The 22,743-nt window shown below is 41.2% G+C and overlaps 1 protein-coding gene across 8 annotated transcripts in view; it reads left to right on the top strand.

The window, feature by feature from the left end:
* synrg (synergin, gamma) overlaps window positions 1–22,108 on the top strand; it is a 34,344-nt gene extending 12,236 nt beyond the window's left edge. For 3 of the 8 annotated variants that reach the window (XM_034113018.1, XM_034113015.1, XM_034113012.1), the window contains 15 exons: window positions 191–268; window positions 408–604; window positions 1,696–1,941; window positions 2,108–2,247; window positions 3,750–3,874; window positions 4,479–4,541; window positions 5,898–6,863; window positions 10,918–11,466; window positions 12,926–13,089; window positions 13,243–13,296; window positions 13,855–13,951; window positions 14,247–14,395; window positions 15,433–15,543; window positions 15,661–15,699; window positions 20,991–22,108. In XM_034113018.1, coding sequence (XP_033968909.1) covers window positions 191–268; window positions 408–604; window positions 1,696–1,941; window positions 2,108–2,247; window positions 3,750–3,874; window positions 4,479–4,541; window positions 5,898–6,863; window positions 10,918–11,466; window positions 12,926–13,089; window positions 13,243–13,296; window positions 13,855–13,951; window positions 14,247–14,395; window positions 15,433–15,543; window positions 15,661–15,699; window positions 20,991–21,122 — 3,110 coding nt within the window. In that variant the 3' untranslated portion in view covers window positions 21,123–22,108. Of the gene's footprint in view, window positions 1–187; window positions 269–407; window positions 605–1,695; window positions 1,942–2,107; window positions 2,248–3,749; window positions 3,875–4,478; window positions 4,542–5,897; window positions 6,864–10,917; window positions 11,467–12,925; window positions 13,090–13,242; window positions 13,297–13,854; window positions 13,952–14,246; window positions 14,396–15,432; window positions 15,544–15,660; window positions 15,700–20,990 lie in introns of all 8 variants that reach the window. The other 5 variants (XM_034113017.1, XM_034113014.1, XM_034113011.1 and 2 more) reach the window with 3 other exon arrangements.
* The last annotated feature ends 635 nt before the right edge of the window (window positions 22,109–22,743 follow it).

Here is a 22,743-nt window from a genome sequence, read left to right as displayed (position 1 = left end):
ATGTGGCAGGACGCTTGTGATTCAGTGCAGGGGAGCATTACGTCTGCACGGAGCCTTCCAGACATCAGTTGTAGGATTTTGTTGAGCTTGATACAAGCAGGGCTCAGCTGCCAAGAGGCTTGGCAAATCGTATGCCCGGACACAGCTTTTGCTATAACAACTAACTGTGTGTGTTTGCTTGTAACAGCAGGTGTTGCCGTGTATCCACAACAAGAGCACATCCAGCCCATGCTGCCAGCATGGGTTTACAACGACAGCCTCATCCCAGGTTAACATTATATATAATATCAGATTTACACTGTTTTGTAGAAAATTAATTTTAATTTCCAATGAAGCTGATAACTGAGTTGTATTCCTGTCAATTTCTGGCATACACTAAAATGATCCTTTCTGTTTTTTTCCCGTAGAAATGTTCCAGAAGGTTCTTGAATTCACCATGACTCCTGCAGGGATAGACACAGCCAAGCTCTACCCCATACTAATGTCCTCAGGTCTTCCTAGGGAAGCACTGGGGCAAATCTGGGCGTCAGCCAACCGCACAACGCCTGGCATGCTGACCAAGGAGGAGCTCTACACTGTACTTGCACTAATTGGCGTGGCACAGGTAAACACCTCAGTCAAAACAAATGATCCCTTCGATCGACTTCATTAATCATCCCCCATGGTGTTCACAAAGTAGCGCCATGAACTCCATACTGAAATAAGATGAGTTTGAAGGGGGAGAAAGAGGTAGCGCATTGACTTAGCCCAGGGCCTGTGAAGCATTGTAAGCCCAATATATGGCTGAGTCCCTATCAGCTGAGTTTGGCAGCAACTTCTTATCATCCTTAGCCCGGACCTGTCACCGCCACCCCTGGGAGGATGCAATTCTGCAGGCAGATCACGCAAAACTGCATGCCACTGCTTCCATGAGAGGAATAATAAAACACCATTGTTGATGTAAACCTAGAGCTTAAAAAGTAAGCACAAAAAAGTGCTCCTGGAGGTTAGAGTCTGACAGGGACACCTGTTCAAAAGGAACTTGACTATAGAACAATTATTTACATACAAACATCAGCCTTTTTTCCTATTTAAGTAATTAATTATATGATGAAATCAGATCAAAAGGTTCCTTTAGCCGCTGTGCCATGACACTTCTAATGATTTAAATTAACAATGTATTATTCATTTGACAAGTTTTGTGTAAGTGAGCAGGTGTTAGTAATGAGGTGGCATTGACTAATAAATACAAGTTATTTAACTATGGGCTCTATGAGTAGATTTGACTGTGGATGAATGCTCATTATGTTTTTGGATTTCCAGTTTTTAAGGATGGTTTTCTTGGCGATAGATAGGCCAACAAATAGTAGTTTTGTGTGTCTCAGTGCTATTTCAACCAAGGATGAATCATAATTATGTATAATGAATGCACTTTTCCGTGGAACCGACCTAGGTGTATACAGACAACTGATTCTGTTGTACAGTTTTTTTATTGTAGCAGAAGTAGCTTACAGCAGTAAGTCGTCATGATGAATCTAATGATCGTAAATCCTCCTCATACATTTTTTTCAATAGTTTTTGAATACATTAAACTATATAGCACCAAGGAATCATTTTTTGGTTTTGGTATTTTCATTAGATTTGTGGCAGTAAGAAAAACGTAATAATAATAAACATCACTTGTAATATACTTTAAACCTGTCTCCTTTGTTACAGAGTGGCCTCCCAACGATGAATGTAGAAATCCTCGGTCAGTTCCCTTCTCCACCTGTGCCCAACTTGCCGGCCCTGGCTATGGCCCTGGCCCCTGTCATGCACCAGCAGCAGATGATGACCAAGCCCCAGGTTTCCATGGCGATGGCCATGCCCACACCAGCACCACCAGTCATGACCATGAAACCCACAGCCCCAGCTCCAGCCCCCTCAAACACTAACTTCATTGCCAGTTTCCCTGCTGCACAGGTAACAAGGTCATGCTTTAGTTCTGAATGTTCCTTTAGTTCTGAATGTTCCTTTAGTTCTGAATGTTCCTTTAGTCCTGAATGTTCCTTTAGTTCTGAATGTTCCTTTAGTTCTGAATGTTCCTTTAGTAGATCTCAGCTGACTTATTAACACTCTGTTGGCTCAGGGGACCAAAGCCGATGACGACGACTTCCAGGACTTCCAGGAGGCTCCGAAGGCAGGAGCAGGAGAACCACCCTTCACTGAGTTTCAGGGGGAGTCCGGTGGAAGCTTCCCCCCCACCATCGCACCTCAGCATCAGAACAGGTAATGGCTGTGAGTGCAATTGAGACGCAGAGTAGGATTAATGATTAATGAACTATAATTAAATATTTAGATACTGCAAAACACAATTTTTATTCCATTTTACCTAATTAGCTATATCTTAAAAAGCTGAAGGTTGTAGATTTTCACTGCCTGAAATGACCCTTATGCTGAGTTTACATTTCAGGAAATGCATGAAAGTATTTAGTATTCCTCATTATTTCTGTCTCCTTTCACACTGGAACTACTTTTATGCAGAAAGAGATGGAAAAGTTTCCTTTAATCAGGGTCCAATATTCAGCCCTTTTTTGCTATTTATAGCTGAGCTATTCTGCATAATATTTGTGTCTTCTTGCTTTGTCTTTCTTGCAAACCGCACAGTCAGGCACACTGTCTTAATATCTCATAATAACCTCTCTAGAATAGCAATGAAATTGGGTCATCACTTAATGAATTAATTTCAGTGGACAGTAGATAAGCTCATTTTTGATATTACTTTCCAAGCCCCTTTGGAGATACTTCCCTTCCACAAAGAGAAAGCTGAAAGGCAGTTATCCTTTCTAAGACAAAGAGAAAGAAGGACAAAAATACCTCATATCTAAGTTGTGTGGGCGTTTTTAAAATTCGTCCTATTTCTCCTCTGAAAACATGCACTCTTGACTGTTTCAGCAATAAAAGAAGAATTCCCCACAGCCTGAGATCGCTGTCTAATTAAATGAGAAGCTGAGAAGCTCATGTTGGTATGGCAGACATAACTTACTGTCAGATGTGCTACCGAGAGAAGAAACTCGTGTTCGCTGGAGTGTGGCTTGCTTTGGTGATTTGTATTCAAGTATCTCCAAAAATCAGCTACTTTTTACATTTTTATTAAAAAAAAGTTTGTTTCTCACAGTGGCTGCAAATGGAAATACAAATCGTTGAATTGCTTGTGATACATACTGGAACAACGGAAAAGTTATACTTTTAAAATCAAAATCCTTATTTTATTTTCTAGTGATTTAGATCCCTCGAATGGTATCAATCTTATTTTTTAACTCTGAATAAGAAAGCAACTAAGTAAACTCCCCAAAATAAAAAACTGTTCTTTTAAATGTAAGTTGATTTAAGTCAAGGTATATGTAATGGACAAGGGATTACATTATTGTATTTATTTGATGATTTTGTATTTTCTTTCTATGTGTTTTTAAAAAAAATCTATGTTAGCTTGTTTGTTTACTTTAGTCGACATGCCTTTTTTTGTTCTTCTTATAATTGAGGTGAGGTGCATAATGCCACACATTGCCAGCCTTCAGTGGTAATTGAACACGCCGGCATTCAGTATTTTCATGTAAAAAGCTAAATGATAGATTACATTTCCCTCAGCTTCCATTATCGTCACAATAAAGCTTTTAACAAACATTCACCAAACTTGTGAGCGTGGAGCAAATGTTCAATCAGCTTATGGGGATTAAACTGTACTTTTGAACTATTCCTCGTGTCTGACTGAAGCCTTTGTGTCCCTGCAGTGCACCCGCCTTGCTGACTCCAGTGTCTGGGTCCTCGTCCGCCTCCATCACAGCCTCTGATAAGTACGCGGTCTTCAAGCAGCTGTCTGTGGATCAGCCTGCAGAGCCCACACCCCCCGTCTCAGGTACCTTCTAAACCTCACATAGAGTGGACATGGATTTGTTAGGAACAATATTTGCTCTCCATGTAATGCTGCAGCCAAGGCAAGGCCAGGCAAGTTTATTTATATAGCACCTTTTCAACACAAGGCAATTCAAAGTGCTTTACAAAAATGAAAGACATTAAGAGCATTAAGAAATAGTGCAGCAGAAACATATTATAAAATGACGGTGAACCCTGGGAAAAAAAGCAGGTTACGAAGGGAGGGGAAAATGTGATCCCTAGATATTTAAACTAACTCAGGCTCATAGATAATGTCAATAGTGAGTAATAGGGCAACTAATGCTTCTCAAATTCTAATATATTATCATTTTGATCAACCTCAATCTAGCCTTTTTATTACTTATACAATAACATTGGTCCCTTAAATGCTACTACTGCAACCTAAGGTGTACTTTAATAGTAATGCAGAGGAAATGATTTCCAAAGCAACCAGTATGAGGGCACCTTCAGTTTTGTTGGTACTGTTTTAACTTCTTGCCATAGCAGACTGTAATAAGTGTACAACTGCTTCTCTGTTTATTCATTTGTTCAAACTTTATCCATTGTTTCTATGTGTTTTGAACCAGATGGAGGAGACAAATACAGTGTGTTCAGACAGCTAGAGCCACCTGTTGACAAGAAACCATTTGGTAAGAAACTCAGCCCCGCTTTCCTATACCTTAAATAATTTTCTGTCTAAAACACTTATACTAACACAATTTTTTGAGTATTTCTGAGACAATTCCTCTGGCCTCTTTGCAAAATGACAATGAGGACTTATTGGGCTCTGAGATGGTCCCTAGTGTGAGATTTCCTCTAGTTAAACCTTCTTTTATAACTCGGGGAAAGTCAGGTCACTACAATGCCATATTTAATGCAAACCTTTTTACGCTGTATCCTGTTTTGCAAGCCTGCCGTGTTGATACCAGTATGTTTCCCCTCCCTGTTTCATTAGAACAGTTTCCGATGGGGACAGCTCTTACAACTCCAGTAAGTCATGGTTTGCGGTGACCTTCCCTTGGCATTGTCAGGCTCCATCTCCTTAATGAGCCCATTAGTTATCTCTTTTCCACCGTACAGCGGCAGTGTGAACAGATTCTCTGTTTCAGTCCATGCATATCTTATACTGCTGAGGATGAACAAGCGCTGAAACCCTTTTCAGACCTTTTCTTTGTGTTTTATACGAGTACATTTTTTTGAAATATTTCAGACAAAAATATTATTTTTCTGCTGCTCATTTATACTTTGTGTCATTTTTCTCCTTGCAAAAACACATCCATCTTAACTAGTAATTTCCGTTCCTATTGAGTTTCATTAATGTATCTACAATAAAATAAAACAGCCCACTCTATATAATGATAACAAAAGGTACAAACTGTTAAAAGTTATCGTTAAGACTCACATCTACCTATACAATATAAGCAAAACACACATAGCTACTAAAGTACACTGTATCACATATTCTGACTCATTCTGTTGACGACATTTATTTTTACTTTTCAGTATTAAACTTTATTGTATTGTACAATATAAAAACTCATATATATATGTTTCTGGTGTATAATCAAAGGATATATTTCTTCTAATATTATGAATGGTGGTCTCCGAGAGCGAAGCTAAAGTCAATTTCCCCTGTGTTACTTCATTGGGAGAAATAGTCACCTTGAAAGTTGAGGACTTTCAGAGACAACAAGACAAAATAACTTGTTAAGATGGACTTTATTTTTGCAGAGTTGTTTCATCATGTTCCGTTTTTCAATGTAAACAGGTCTTTGCATGGTTGTGCGGGACTGTGTGTCTTTAGATGACGTAGGTTTTTGTGCAGTGATGTAGCATGCGGTTGGTTGGACACTCATTGACCAAGCAACAGAGTCATAAATAATCCAGCGTCTTCCTTTCTTTTAGGATTTAAGAAGTTATGCAATCATGGCTGGTTCAGCTGTCAGTTACCCTTATTGTCGGCCATGATGTTTATTTTATATTAAAACGTTGTCTTTGGTTCGCAGGGGAAGGATTTGCAGATTTCAAGTCTGTCAGCGCTGATGATGGCTTCACAGACTTTAAAACCGCGGACAGCGTTTCTCCATTAGAACCTTCAGACCAGGCCAAGATCTTTCAACCTGCCTTCCCTTCTGCTTTCCCAACCTCTCAGTCTCTACAGCAGCTCCCACAGCAGCAGCAGCCATCAGTGTCTCTTTCTCAGTCCAAAAATCCTCTCAACATGGCCGACCTGGACCTTTTCTCTTCTATAGCTCCTTCTGTTGCTGCCCCCTCTGAGACAAAACCCAGCACATTCCCCTCAGTGTCCGTGCCCCCCTCTCTAGTGCTCCTACCAGGTGGAGCCAAACCTCCAGGGGGGGGTACAGATGATTTTGGGGATTTTGCCCTTTTTGGCACGGCCTCTGATGCCGCTCAAGCTTCAGCCGCAGGAGGAGCTGTGGCAGTGCCTCAGGACGACTTTGCAGACTTCATGGCGTTTGGCAGTTCTGGTGGGGAGCCTAAAGGCGAGAGCGGCAGTGTGGGGGTCCCGGGGGGGGAGACCTCCACTCAGCAGAGGCCTCAGCAGGGCTCAGACAAGTACGACGTGTTCAAACAGCTGTCTCTGGAGGGAGGCCTGGCCTACGAGGACACTAAGGAGAGCGGCGGCGGCTCCTTCTCCTCTCTCAAGAGTGACACTGATGACTTTGCCGACTTTCAGTCATCCAAGTTTTGCACCGCGCTCGGGGCTTCGGAAAAGACTCTGGTGGACAAGGTGGCCGCCTTCAAACAGGCCAAAGAGGACACGGCTTCTGTCAAGTCCCTGGACCTCCCGTCCATCGGGGGGAGCAGCGTAGGAAAGGACGACTCGGAGGACGCGCTCTCAGTGCAGCTGGACATGAAGCTCTCGGACATGGGCGGAGACCTGAAACACGTGATGTCGGACAGCTCTCTGGATCTGCCGGGTCTCTCGGCCCACCAGCCCCCCGCTACAGGTGAGGAATTAGTGCGATTGCTCTGGTGAGGCCCCCCCGCCCCGTCACACGCAGTATTAGATCCAAGGGGCCTCTCTTCCTCAGTGCCCTCTTGAGACAAACTAACAGGAGGGCAAAGTAATGAGGACCTAATTAAATGTAATGTGCTCAAATACTGAAGACAGACGCAACACTACATGAATAACATATCAGATTAGACGCATCATTTAGTTCATTCTACATTTCATCGTTCATCTCATTTATTTATGTTTTTATTTATGTATTTATTCCAATCCTTAGTTCCTTCCTCCCTCTTTTTATTTACTCCCACCCTCCCTCCCTACACTCATGTATTATAATTGTAATGACTGAAAGGTCCTGGCCCATATCTCTTATTTATTTTCAAACGATCGGTGGTTGGTTTTGATGTGTTGGCCATCCTAGTTCATAGCGAAGGTCTGCGGCTGCTGTCTGTGCGGCTCGGATAAGCTCCCTCCGGTGTACTTTTTGTAGAGGCGTGCGTGTTGTTGACGTGCCGTGCAATCAAACGGAGAGGTTGAATTGAATACAAACAAGTACAGAGATTATTACGGTGGCGATCCTGTTTTATTTATTTTATCACAGGTTTTGCACAATGGGCTGCGGACAAAGGCATTGTCTGTAAGCCATCATTCACCTTTTAACGCTAGGCATTAGGTTGGTAACATCATTTTGATTTGTGAACATTATCAATTAACAAGCTATTTTGAAATAGAGCAACAGTTAATGTCTCACAAATGAAGCTGGGATGTTGGCCGTATCATAGAGGATGCTATTATCAGGCCGTTATCAGTGCTTGAATGTGAATGTGCACATATTCGTCTTTATATATACGTCCGGTATTGTATTACCCTGCAGTATTTTGAAACATCCCATGCAGTATTATTTCAATCAAATGGCCCTCTAATTATGGGATGTTTTCATAGAAGTGTGTTGGCTCTTTCCCCCCTACCTCATGTCCATGAAAGTGAAGATACATTTTAAATTGTGTTGTTGATGGGTTTATTATTTATTGAAAGACATTCTACCCAGTTTTGGTATTAATCAGGTTATGCACATTTCAGCTCTCCCTCCAGTGGTTATCATTTATTCATCGAGCATTTCACCTTCCATGGCTCATGTTACACAGAAAACATTCAACATCAGTTCCTCACGTAACCTGAGACGGCATGCAACCGTTGTGAAGCCTTGCAACTCAAAACATTTTAGTTTTTCATTTTTTTAACTTTTCTTGCAGGCGTTTTTGCTACTGCTTACAGCCCAGTTTAACATTGATACATTCCCAGGAAGCTTCTACTCTCCCGTAACAGCTGCTCCACCTCTCCCTGTTTTCTCTTGTTTATCTGATGTTTTGTTCTCCGAGAGCTCTGGGACTGACCTGTTGTTAAAGTGTAGCAGGCCGAGCACCTCATTATGCTTTGCACTGTGTTATCAGACATGTTTGTAATCTTAAAGAGACAGTATTTTTTTTTTACGGTTCCTTTTGAGGAATCTGATTCTATTTATTTACTCATTTAAAATTATTTGACTGTTATCTGTGATACTGCGGCATGTATTATCACGTGTGGCTCTACGGTCTGGCTCTCTGAGAACATAATGACGTTAGTATTACCCTTCCTGCCTTGCTTTTTGCTGCAGTGTGCCTGCCTTTACAATTTGTGAAATTGACAAGAAAATAATACAGAATACCGTTTTATGCATAACAGCAAGGTGTTTTTATGAAAGGAGAACATGTATACAGATTTAATAGTGTATTTTTATTACAGGAATATGAGCTCTTATTATGAAAGACTCCTTGATCTTGTTGTGATTTGCAAACTATGTAAATTAGCCTACAGTATTTAGTAAGATGACAATATTTTAGGTTACCATTCCAAACTAAACATTGTTGTCTTGATTACTTATGATGTGCTATTATTTAGGGGATCATAAGAGTTTGTGCACATTACCCTGCTTTGACAACAAGTACCGTAGCAAAGAAAAAGGATACTGTCTCTTTAAATCTGTTTCTGCATCTGTGATTGGATGTAATTAAAACCCTATCTGGGATGTCAGGTTAAAGGATGGCCCTCTTTGTCTTCTGTAACCCTTTGAGTACTTGAACAAGACAATGTCATTTTGTACGCAGATCAATGCAGGCATTGTGACCATCTCATTTGCTATTGGAATATAAACCAGGACAAAAATCCTATTTGATAATTGTAAATGTATAAAGATGGCAGCCTCTTAAATTGTGAAGTCCTCACTGCTCCTAAAGTGCAGTACACAGCCTTTCCAAACAAGCATTGATCCCCCCCAGGTCCTCAAAGGGTTAATGCTTCCTGCCTTGAGCTTGAAATATGTTTTCGACCTGGCTTTTCAAGTGTTCTGTACTCTTTATCTTTTCCAAAACACCTGTTGCTTTACATCCTAATGGGTAAAACAAAGTCTGTCATCTCCCCAGAACTGATTTTAGTCTGTCAATGTGCCTTCTCATTCTAGTTCCTGCTTCTATATCCTCAGATTATCTTCGTTTTACCTTCTGGCTGTTTGTTTTCTCACTTTTTCTCCTGAATCTGCATGCCCTTGTATACTAAATGACTGGAATCTAATTTTACAAGTGTAAGTTTGACAAACCTCTTGTAATAATAGACCTCTTTCACAGTACTTTGTGACCTTTCTCTCTTTCTCTCTACTCATACTGTCGTAATAAATATTACTGTTGGTATTGCTCAAATGCGTACCGTCTTTATTTTTTCTCCTTTCCTTTCTTGAGATGCCACAAATTGATCTAATGACACAAAGCGTACAGCACTAGGTCCTTGTCAATTTCACAAATTGCTTTTTGTATCTAAGGGGCTGTGTCATGCAAAATAGGAAGGGTTTAACAAGGTCAACGGGTGTGTGGGTGTGTGTATGTGCGTGTGTGTCAGTGAGTATTAGTCAATCTCACTTAACTGTTTCCCGTCCACACAGTTTAAGGAACAGAGCAGAGGTAGTGACAGGAAATATATTTTATTGATGTTGTTTGAGCCTTGAGACAAAATCCTTCAGGTTCCACTTAGTTTACAGAGATCAGCTTTTATTGTGTTTATGAGAGCTGTTTGTCACAAATCAGAACAGCAAGTGTTGCCAGTGAAAAGGGAATTGTCCGCTACGGAAAGGCACTGTTAGTATTTATTGTGTTTCACCAAAATGATGGCAGTATTATATTTTTTGAACATGATTCAGCTCACACATCAAAACAACTTGTTTACTGTTTCCGAGGTAATTTGTTAAAACAGAACTCTCTAAAATGTGGGTGAGGGTATTCATTAGTGTTACAACGACTATAATTAGTCTACAATAATAATAGAGGAGTCTGCATTGTAGATATGCTGAATTACAGTGTATTTCAGAGTTTACTTTCACATGATTTTGAATGACAAAATATCTGAAGGGGGTTATTTTACGATACATCTCATCAGTCTACTATTGCTACACGGTATAGATGATGCTACATAATATGACAGGGAAGTTATAGGACCAGTTCTCCCAAAATAACAAAATATGTCTGCACATGTTTGGAGACATACGTGAGAATTTGGCACAATGATTGAAAAATGCCATATCAATTATTCAACTGAAAAATCTCTTTAAAAACACTTTGCTCCAGGTCAACCACAGAGAACTGTATCATATGGACTATGTCTAAGGTTAAAAGTCAGTCAAATGTGCAGAATATCAAAGGAAACCTGGGATATTGTTTTTAGAAAGGAGGTTTCTGTCTTTGTTTGTAATTCTCAATCCTGTTGGCACCAAGAACAACATCTGATGAACTTGTATTTTATTGGCTGAAGGTGGAAATGTCAGACGGATATATCAAAACCTGTCTGCAGGGCAAGACATCACTAGTAGGTGAAGATAGCTAATACTCACAAGGAGACTAAAATAGATGACATAGTGATAATCCAATACATATCTCAGTCCTTCTTCCAGGCTCATAAATCTACCTCCTATCATGACAGCATCTATGCTATTCCTAGGAACCACCGGTATGTCTGTGTTGTCATTACAGAAGGAGACGACATGAAATTTGACCCCTTTGGGACCTCTGCCCTCAGCACGCTGGCCAGCTATGACTGGTCAGACCGGGAGGAATGTCTGCCCGAGGTCCGAAAGCCACAGGGCTTTGAAGGAGCTTCCCTTCCATCTTTAGTGCCAGCTCAGAGGAAGGAGCTGACCTTTGGCAGCACGGAAAACATCACAAGCCGCTCCGTAGCAAAGATCACAACCTCCTTCGCCACCGAGGACAGCTCATCCACAGACGACAGGTTTGAAGCCTTTGCTGATTTTGGCTCCAGCGAACAGGGAGGTGTGGATGACGAGGACGACTTTGGGGATTTTGCCAGCACTGTTTCTGAAAAGTCTGACTCGCCCGCCGCCACCGCTGAGGCCGGCTCCGAGGGGAACCAGAGCGAGGCCTCTGATGAGTTTGGAGCCTTCCAGGCGGACAAGCCTAAGTTTGGCAAGTCTGACTTCCTCAAAGCCAGCGCTCAGACCAAAGTCAAGTCCAGTGAGGAGATGATCAAGAACGAACTGGCGACCTTTGACCTGTGTGTTCAAGGTGAGCTTCAACATTCATTTATCTGTATACTTTTGGTTCTGAGAACATTTGATTGACAGTTTTTACTCAATAATCAGCCATTTAATTGATCAAGAATACAGTCATTATTGCAGCCCTAAATCAGTCGTTTAGAGAAGAAGAAGACATACTTTCGTAATCCCTCACAGGGAAATATTGTTCTCCACTCAGTTGTGTTTACGCACATAGCACACACAGGGAGGATATACATGCACAAACACAGAGGATAACGTTTCAAGGTTAGGTGCCTTGCTCAAGGGCTCCTCGGCAGTGGCCAAGGAGGTAAACTGGCACCTCTCCAGCTACCAGCTAATCCGATTTTTGTTGTTGCTGGTCCGATCAGGACGTGAACCGGCGACCTTTCGGTGCCTAGAGACTGAGCCACTGCCGCCTTAGAGCATGTCTACTTTTAAATTGAAAGATGCCTCACACCATTTACTAGAACTCAAGATTATATATTTAAACAGTTATTTCCAAAATCCAAAATGACTCTGTTTACAATAATATTTCAAGGATTAGAAGCTGAAGTAGATGAATGTGTGAATGCTGTCTACCAATTTGCTGCTGATAAATATCAACATGTTGTGAAACGCTATAAACCTGTGGCCCAAAAAAAGACAACGACTCTCGTCACTCCTCTCTGCCACCCACCCCCACATGTTAAGCCCCTCAGATCTGTAATGAGGCTGTCAGACGTTAGATGGCAGTGTTGAGATGACCGCCCTGCTCTAATGGCAGTGACTGCTGAGATGGATTAGCAGAGGCCAAGAAATCCATGAGCACAATTCAACTGTATCCACCAAAAGGCTGTTCTTTTTTAAATGCTGTTTGCTGGTGTCATGCTCCACGAATAATTTATCAGCCTTTCCTGCACTGTGATAAAACTCATTTGCCCAATAGATTTATCTCCCTGTTCTGCGTTAAATGTGTATGAGGAAGAGGGCTCTACTTTCTCCTCCTCGCCCAGTGGAACAGTAATCTGATCATGGTGGAGCCTCTGGGTTCTGTGGAGGATGACGCATGTCTCTGTGGGTGGTGGAGGAGTTTGAGGGGGGTAAATTACCTGTGTCTGGACAACTCGCACACACACTCAAACACACACACACATGCACTAACTGCCAGCCCCACTGGAATAGCCTGTGTTTGTTGTGGTACCCTGCCAGGATTTGTCCGTCTGTGTGTCCCTATGAATAATTCATACCTGAATATTTGTGCCTCTGTTTTGTAAGCAATTATTGTTTGTCACAAATGAAGTATTTACTCATGCTGTCCTTGTCCGGGTGGAATTAGCCATAACAGAATGGAAGTATAATGATTGCCAACAAACCGGTGCATATCTCCGATTGAGTCATCAACATGGGATGCTGAACTGATAGCAGAAAAAGTTATTTAAAATATTTGTGGTTTTCACTATCCTAACAGTCTCCTGTCTTTGCCTTAGGCTCCCACAAACGCAGTCACAGTCTGGGCGATAAGGAGATCGGGCGTTCCCCCCCCTCTCCGGCTCCAGAGCAGCCCTTCAGAGACCGATCCAACACCCTGAGCGAGAAGCCCGCCCTGCCTGTCATCAGGGACAAGTACAAGGACCTGACTGGCGAGGTGGAGGTAAGGAGGGCCGCGCGTTAAACCACATGTTAGCGGCGTTATCACCAACAATATCAGCGCAGTACTCGGGACTGTGAAATGCTACAGAAATGTTCCTCAGTTCTCTTTTTCCTTTGTGTTCATTTGAGATATGTTTGTGTTCGTTTGTTGCAGGAGAGTGAGCGCTACGCATACGAGTGGCAAAGGTGTCTGGAAAGTGCTCTGGAGGTTTGTTTTTGTTTGTGTGCTGTGTCTGACCTCATCCCTTGGCAAGACCTCATAGTGAGAGTGACAATACAAACATAGACTCATTAAGATAACCAAAATGTGCTGAGATGTTTTTCAACCTGAGGACATTTTTCTTATCACATTTGTTTCGGGATAAATCATTTTCTTCCCCTGCAAACACCTTAATGATTTCCATTTTTCTTTTTGTTTATGTAAAATGTCTCAAAGTCTCTGCAAAGCTGAATATCTGACAGAAGAAAACATAACATAATACATAACACTGTCTTGCCTTTACCTGAAATATTTAGTTCAGGATTTTATTATTATTTTATTTATGTTTTTGTTAAAGAGAACACTTATTGTGAGGGTGGCAATCACAGTAAAAGTGTTTTTGGCCAAAAAACAAGACTGTAATATTGTAATTGAAAATGTATACTGTGTGTATATGTGTGTGTGTATATATATATATATATATATATATATATATATATATATATATATATATATATATATATATATATATATATATAATTGTAGCTTCTGTCTCCTCTCATTAAGATCATCACCAAAGCCAACAACATCCTGAACAGCATCAGCAGCTCCGCTGTGTGCACCGAGGTCATTCAGTCTGCTCAGGGCATGGAGTACCTGCTGGGTGAGGAAACACACACACACACACACACTATATAAAGAAGCCAGGACTAGCTGTATGGTGTGAAGGCTGTTAAAGAGACCTTACACCTCCTGAAGGACAGACAGGACTGAAACAAGCTCTGGTGGGATGTGTTATCCCAGCCTGCTCTGAGGTCCTGCTCCCTTAGTGTGCCTCTCTGCTTTTAACGAGCTGTGACTGGGAAACATGTCACAGCTCGGCACCGAACACAGTTTGACAAAAACACCAACCCAACATGTTTTTGTGATTTGTTGTACTTGTGTATTTCCTGCTACAGGTGTGGTGGAGGTGTATCGTGTCACCAGGCGTGTGGAGCTGGGCGTCAAGGCGACTGCTGTGTGCTCCGAGAAGCTGCAGCAGCTGCTGAAGGACATCAGCCGCGTGTGGAACAATCTCATGGGCTTCATGTCGCTGGCCAAGCTCGCTGTAAGACACTCAAACAAAAGGAGATCTTTCTCTAGAGCACAGGACAGTTTTTTAAAGTGAAGCTCCCAAACACATAAAAAGAAGCTTTACATCAGCCCAACATATTTGTAGCGGCGAAATAAAACTGATAATTAACTCAAACTGAAATTGCCTCTGAGGCAGCAGAAAGCAAATCTTTTGTTGTATTCCAATAATACAATTCACCAAGAATAATAGTTTCCCCTGTGGCTTTTCCTATGTTTTCCCTGGTAAAAAAACCATACTGTATGCTCGTGATGGTGCGCTAATCCCACCACCACCTGTCTCCAATATATAATAATTACCAGATCACCCAGTGCCCAAAACCGCCTGTAAAATAAAAGCATTAAGAATTACTTTAACGATGATTAATTTAATATAAACATAAACTGCTAGAAAATAAATGTTTAATTAATAAATAATATGAATCAATATATTGCTCCAACGATGTTCAAACTCTTCAAGTTCAGGTACACACATACACATGTGGCTGCCAATGGCATAATGAAATAATAGCAAATCCAATATCAGCAGGCCATTAGCTTAAAATCAATGATTCATTGATTTGTTTGCGATGTACTGTAGCTGAGCTTTCAGATAGGTCAGCATTCAGATTCAATGGGAGGACAAGAATTGTATAGATTTATTTATTCAGCTGTCTGCTACCGTCTGTAAAGCAGAAACCGAGGAGCCATCTACAAAACTGGCAAAGGAGCCTTATAGTTTTTCACACTTCAGAATAATCACACAGCATCTCAAGGAAGGGGCAGGGAATACAAAAAGAAAAACATGTTTAATTTAAGCTTTTTTTTTTCTTAAAAGAAAATATATTTATGCTAGTCGTGTTTGTTTTTACTCAACACAGCTGAAGTCAAGGCGAGTCTTTCTAAAAAGTTGATGATGCTCGGAGATGTTTACTGTAGGCAGAGTTGTTCTCTCTGCTGTTATTATAAGAACATAAATGACTACATTTAGCCCTGCGGGAGGAAGTAAAATATGTGTGTTTTTTTTCTGTGTAGCCTGATGAAACCTCCCTCGACTTCTCCTCCTGTATCTTGAGACACGGCATTAAGAATGCCAAGGAGTTGGCTTGTGGTGTGTGTCTGCTCAACGTCGACTCTCGCAGCAAGGTTAGTGTTCACACACACACACACAGAATAACTAACTGGACACATATTTACATAAATGTTATGCTCATCCACACTGGATAACAACTGACATTTCTTTGGCTTTGAAACGTTTTGCAGAGAAAAGAAGAAAGCACTATTGGACGTCTGTTTAAACGAGTATGAGACATTTAACTGTCAAATATATCTCACTCCACTCTTTCCCACTGGGGGCCTCGGGGGCCTATTCTGCTATTACCGACAACCATGATGGGGGGCCAAAGTGACAGGACTCACTTCTCTCCACTGCTCCTCTCCCACAGGCAAACAGCAGTTGCCTGTATAGACACAAACTGTACAGCAGATGAAGGGAATCAGCCAAAATCACTTTGGGATTTCTTGACCTGTCGCTAAGGCCCACCCCTCTTAGTTACCATTTCTATGCCTGGCAAGCTTTCCGTTTTCACAAGTCACATGTATCAAGTTTGAAATGACCCAAAAGCAGTTCCACTTTTCAAGCCAGACTTGATTTTAGTGAGAATAATGAAAGCTTTCGCTGGCAGAGCAGCCTTTGCTAGCTAGCTATAGTATGGGTTTTTTCCCCCACTCACTTGTTTTGTGGCTACACACATGATGAAAGACTGAGGCTGAATGTCCCTGGTAAAGATTGGGCTTCCTCACCAGCTTATGACCGTAAGCAAACCAAGCTTCCTTTTATTGCAGTGCAGAAATAGTTACTGTAGTTTGAGAAATGATAAAAAGTACAATCAGACAGCTATCAATGTTAGCATAATCAGGTTAATTTGCTTAGAATACACCGGTTGTCTCTAATAGGACCCTAATGTGCACCGCTTCAACATGAGAAGAAATGCAAGGCTTGTTGTGCCTTGTTAAGGTTGCTCAGATTTTATTGGACAATCACCGTAACGGATAATAATGTACACTCTTGAAATAAGTGAGAGAGGAGAACTGTCACTTTGGCACCTCAGGGGAGGTTGTTGCACTCTGGGATTGGTTCTTCAAGGTCACAAAGGTCATCACTCTGTCTTGGATGGGTTTCATTTTCTGTCCTGTCGCCTTTCTCTCCTGAGGTAACAGCTCACCTCCTTGCAGCTAACAATCATTGGTGTTTCTGATAAGTGTTCACATATTATCTCCGGCTGGTGCAGTATGTGCAGAGCTGCTGTGTGTCTGCCTCCTCGCCTACAGAGGCTGTTTCATCGACGTGGGCCTAATGGTGTTCTGGACCCTGAGGTTCAGAGGGCAGGACGGTGGCGCTGATTGTTTCTCGCGTTCACTCTGCTGCTCACTCTGCTGCTCAGCCAGGAGCAGATGGATGGTCCAGGAGAGATATGGCTGACTGAGAGGCATCATGGATGCCAGCAGATGTGGCTTACACATTAGTCATTACAATCGAGAATAGACCTGCACACAAACACACTCTCTCACCTCCCACTCTGCATAGAGCCAGCCTGAAATTAATGCAGCTTTATTTTGTCTCTGTGCCACTAGCATGAGATTAATAAGCCATTTTTTAATTGCATTTTTGGCAGAGCCACTGGTAAAAGCGAATATAAAAGCCAAGTGGAGAATAGCATCCCCTCGGAGTATAATGAAGTGAAAGAAGAGCTCAGGCTGCTGCAGACGGCACTGATTGTTGAAATGTCCTTTAGTGAAGAGGTACTGATTTGTTTTTCTACCAAAGGGACTGAGGGGAAGAGATGTTGATGTGCCATCAAAGAAATGTAACCGCAGAACAGCTCAATAGCTCCTGCTTTATTTGTGCTGAGTATTTAAATCTTTGCTATAAATGTTTTATTCCTATTGTTGACACAAATAGTATTTCTTGTTGCTGTTGAACGGAATATGTTTTGGTAGCATCTGTGTCTCCTTCAGGTCAGGAGGCAGGAAGGAGCCGCCTGCAGCAGCTTCATCACAGTTTGTCTGCAGTTATGTTTTATCATAAGTGATAGTTTTCTGCTCCAGCGCCTCTGCTTAATGATAAATGCTCATTTGAGCAATTAGAGGGAGAAGCACTGGAAACATTCAGCATTCCTTTTTATATACGTATATATATTAATGGAGGTTTCTGAAGTGCCTTGAGTGTTTGGATGGATTATTCTGTGTAGCTTTTACTTGAGGAAGTATGGCAACAGAGCAAACAGAAATATGGATCTTAGATTTGTTTGCAAACTGTTGTTGACCCGTCTCTGTCACACTCTGTTGATCTGTACCTCAGGGGACCAGGATCCCAAAACAGTTCAATGCATGACTCGGTTAATGCCACGCCTCAAAGCATTGGGAAATGGCAAAATGTCAGTCTGGAAAAGTTCAGTATAAAACAAATAACACATGACAAATCATTGTAGAATTTCTTGTTGGTTTTCTTTGTAAAGAATGTGTTTGCTAATATGGCTGCTGACTTTATTTCATTACTGCTTTTACACTCACAGTGAAAGCATTGCAGTAATTGTTGCGGCAGGCTCGTACCGACAGATGAAGGTCATCTTTGGGAATGTTAAAGTTAATCAGTCCAAAATTGGGTTTGACACAGGCTTTGGTGAAATAAATGTATGTTGCGTCTCTTTTCACCTCAAAAGTCTAGATGTGCAGAATGTTCAGATCCCTCTGTCATTAGTGTTCCGAAACAAAGATGTCATTGAAATGTTCTGTGTCTTGTTGAAGCCGATAATAACAGCGACAGAACAACATCTGAATGTCTATTAAATATATATCACTGGCGTTCAGTCACTACTTTCAACATGAAACAGTTTCACAGGATCTGCTGGACATATTTCTGTTCCTGTTCAAAGCATTTCAAAACTGAAATAATGTACACCCTTCAGTGTTATACACACAAAGTGAAGCGCCATGACAGTAATGGTGTCCTCTGAGAGAAGCCTTGCTGAGGAAGACTGCACTGATTTGCTACCATGAGCATACTCAACAGACATTGAATCAATATTTGCGATCAATCAAGGCCAAATCTGTTGAATCTCATCTCTTTGAGAGGGAATATTTGAGTCCGGAGGGATAATAACTTGGACTCTTTCATGTTTTGACTCACAAATAAACTGGGAGCAGGTTGCTCTGTCCTGATGAAACATCTGATCTGAATGTTTGCTCGCTGCTCGTTCTGCGCACACTTACCTTTGATCTGGCTTTGCATGCACATCCTGACTCCTCTTGCCCTTACAGACATTGATTAAGAACAATACCAGGAGGGTGAGGGTAACTATGCCTCGCTTATTATTCATTCTTTCATTGTTGAAGAATAAAAAGCAAAAAAGAAGATCTGGGTAGTTTTGATTATTATCTAACCTGGTAGAGCTCAGTTTGATCCCTTACACGAACATGCCGCTGCAAAGGTCAGCTGTATTATTGAGGAAGATCTGACCGGCTTGAAAGTATGAATACTCTCATTGTGTTTGAGAGTAGTTACTAGTGGCTGCATGTACAACATCTGTCAAGTGAAAACTGAACAATTGGCATTACACTTACTGCCACACGGAGGGAGTCTGAGTGTGTGAGGGTGAAGAACAGGTGAGAGAGGGGAAGGCTCTGCAGCGAAAGGAGGTGGCACGCTGGGTGTCTTTGTGTTTCACTCTGCATCCCCCCCCCGCTAACATGTTCTAGCTTTGGCTGTCGTAGGTGCAGGTTTGTGCAAACAAGTAGGCCAAGGCACACAAGAGCACTGAAAAGGAAATTGCTCTGCTTATGTGAGTGTGTGAGAAAGGGAAAACAGAATCAGAGTGGAAATGTGTCCGCGTTCACACCGGAGTGCTTTTCCCCGTCCTTTTCCCGTTTAGTTCCGTTAGTACCCCTTATGTCGCGTTCACACCAAAAAGAGTACTTAGTGCCGGGAACTTTTACCCCCATTTTTAGTGCCTGCTGAGAGGTGGTACTATCCTGGGGGGAAAAAGTGCCCCAGTTCTGATTGGCTGGGCGAATTGCAAACCACGCCCCGTAAAACTGAGTCCAGTGTGAGGAAGTCCTTCATCCTGCAGACTGCTTTCAGACAGGTGGAGAGGCTCTGCTGTGTTTTGTATGCAGTTGTTGCTTTCTGCATGTGTCTACCTTCTCCTTCTGTGTGGGGGGGGGGATATGATTCACTGCACATTACTCATTCCCCCTCATTTCACCAGGGATGCAAACTCTGAAGCAGCCCATCACACATATTAGGTTCTCCTCGTTGCACACACAGCCCTCAAGTGGGGATCAGATCATCAAATTGTTAATTTGCTTTGGCTTTTACACAATTTGTGGTTTTCAGCCACAGAAGCAAATCATGTTATGGAGCAACAAGTGTGAGGTGCCCCTGTGGAAATGTTGCCCTTTGTCTCCAGCGAAACAAAATGAAGTGAAGCATGTCTGCTGGTACACAGCACGGACAAACGTTGTGCAACCTTACTCTAAATGAAACAATGGCAAAACTTTCTAGCCAGTTTGATGAGCAGATATTCAATAGCATCAGACTCTTAACTGCTAAATATAACTCTTTAGATAAATATGATGTTGCATAAAGGCAATGATAATCAAGTCTGAGGTCAGCTCTACTACTGACACACTGTCCTCTTAACCTCAGCTGTTCTATTGCTACTAAAATGCCTGATTAGGTAATCCAATGACTGTCTAAACTAAACATAATCTATGATTTCTTTATTTAGTCTTCTATTTGCCCCCATCACTATTTTTCCATAAATATAGCTCTGAAAAAAAATTAAGAGACCACTACAAAATTATTTCTTTCTCTGGTTTTACTATTTGTAAGTATGTGTTTTAGTAAAATTAACCTTTTTTTGATTTCATTCTATAAACTACTGACAACATGTCTCTGTGTTGGAATTCAACAGACACGGGAAAGGAATGGCTGCCATACATAAATGTAGTGATTGAGATTTAAGAAAAATTTGGAGTGGTCTATTTATCTTTTCCAGAGCTGTATTTATTCTTTATCACTTGAAGACATGTGTATGATTATTGTATTAGTTTTAAGATGACTGCACTCTTAGGAAACCGTCATTTGTTTATATTTCTTCATTTTGACTCTCATAGGTTTTGAATTATTTATAGGCTTTGTATTTATTTTGCATAAACGTGGACTTGCTTACAGCTTAATGCAGACGTGTATTTGTACACATGGTAAATATGATTTCCTTGTATTGCATGTAACCCATGTGTGTTGAAGCCCTTCTCTTGCCAGAGGCTGAGATGTGCGGCAGCGTCAGGAACATGGAGGATGAGCTGCAGTGCTGCTCTCATATAAACATGTGACTTTCTAGTATTCAAACATTAACCCTTGGGATGCATTAGAGGCTGATCAATCATTGTAACCCTATCCAGAATGAAATCACCACACAGTAAAGGCATAGGAAAGTGTCTCATATCCTGCTTCTCCTCCTGTGAGCTCAGATGGATTAATGCCTCTCTCTGATGCAGGTGTGTGATCTCTCACCCTTTCACTGTGACAGGCGTTCAACTCGGAGACGGACAACTTCAAGCTGCTGTACGGGGGCCACCAGTACCACGCCAGCTGTGCCAACTTCTGGATCAACTGTGTGGAGCCCAAACCCCCCGGCCTCATCCTGCCCGACCTGCTCTGAGCCCTGGGCTGCCGCTGCCATTACAACGGGCAAAGGCTAATCAACACCAGATAGGTGGACTGACAACGCGCCTCAAACTGCACCGAGTCTGTATTTATGTGTTTTTATTCTGCAATCTCTCTTTCGTCACAACTAAGCTGTCCCAGATCTGGCCATTTGTTATAATGTAAAGTTTTGTATAAATATATATGTACCATCTATGCTGTTATTGTTACTCTTTAACTCTTTCAGAGAAATTTACTAAACATATGTCTTGTTTTCACTGCTGGAAAAAGGTAATTATTAATTAAATATCTTGAGTCATATTTATATTATTAGGTGTGCAATATGATTAGTAACACTGGAGGAGGATGGCTGTAAACATCGTGAGTTTTTAATGTCACTTGTTGCTTTCTTTAGGAGGATATTTATTCATGACTCTGTTTCCACTGAACCAGAGCTGTTGAATTATACACCTTTTATTGAACTTGAATTACATTTGTTGGTCGGGTCTGTTTGAAACTCTGAAGCTGTTTTGGTTTTAATAAGACATCTTTAACTTTCAAACTGAGGCAGGTGAATACCTTTTTGTTAATTGTGTTGAATCGACTGCTTTGAATGTTTTGTTGCACTCTTGAGGAGAATTACGAAACTCTTTGGCTATTTAAATTATAGATTTTATGTAGGTAAAAGTTGGGATTTGGGGACCTGAAAGAAACCATGTTATTGGTTTTGTTTATTGTTGTGTGCAACTAGAGCTGGAAGTTTGGAACAAGACCAATTCTTATCTAAACTACAGCACTACTAGCTACTTGTATATAGCAGTGTCATGCTTCAGCGTTGTAATTATGACCATAGACTGTATATACTGCCTATGATTGTGACTAACTGTAATGTGAATTTGATGTAAATAAATATGCATACAGTTTAATTTAAACTGTCAGAGATGATTATATCAGTCAGATTTCAAGTCTGCCTTCAATTAAAACTCATACCAATCACTGTAATTGAGCGTGTGTAAACAAAGATTATTAATGACATCCTTCCTTAGCAACCGTTGAAACGGCGTTCATGGGTCTGTAATAAGAGCAATACTCTGATTATTAAGAGGACTGGGAGGTCTACAAAAACTAAACAAAGAAAAGCGTTTGCCTGAATTTAATAATGGTGTCTAGAATACTACAGCTTTTTAATCCTGATTAAATAAACAAGACATTTAATTAGCTAACATTAGAGGCTCTTTTTGTGGGAAGTATTTTCCTCCTATTTCCACTCTTTATGCTAAACTAAGCTAACCAGCTTTTGGCAGTAGGTTTCATCTAACATACTTTGAGAGAGGTATTGATGTCTTTTCTTACCAAATATTTCTATATTTTCCTTTACCACACTTGACATCAGCTGTGTTTATTTGCTTTAAAATAAGTATTAATGTGTTTTTTTATGGACTCATTTATTGTGCATTTCTGTTTTGAGCATTACAGCTTTGAAAGGAGTCCTTTCACTTTGACATTATTCTACTTCTCTTTGAGAAACATCCTCTTCACAATGCATGAATGTTGCCGCACATTTTGGCTCCATCACCCCATAATGTACTTTCTCTCTGGCCTCATCTCCATCAATTTGCAACAAAATGGAATAAATT

This window comes from Trematomus bernacchii, unplaced genomic scaffold (genome assembly GCF_902827165.1).
Source record: "Trematomus bernacchii unplaced genomic scaffold, fTreBer1.1, whole genome shotgun sequence".
Taxonomy (NCBI): Eukaryota; Metazoa; Chordata; class Actinopteri; order Perciformes; family Nototheniidae; genus Trematomus; species Trematomus bernacchii.
This window is presented reverse-complemented; position numbering and strand designations above follow the sequence as displayed.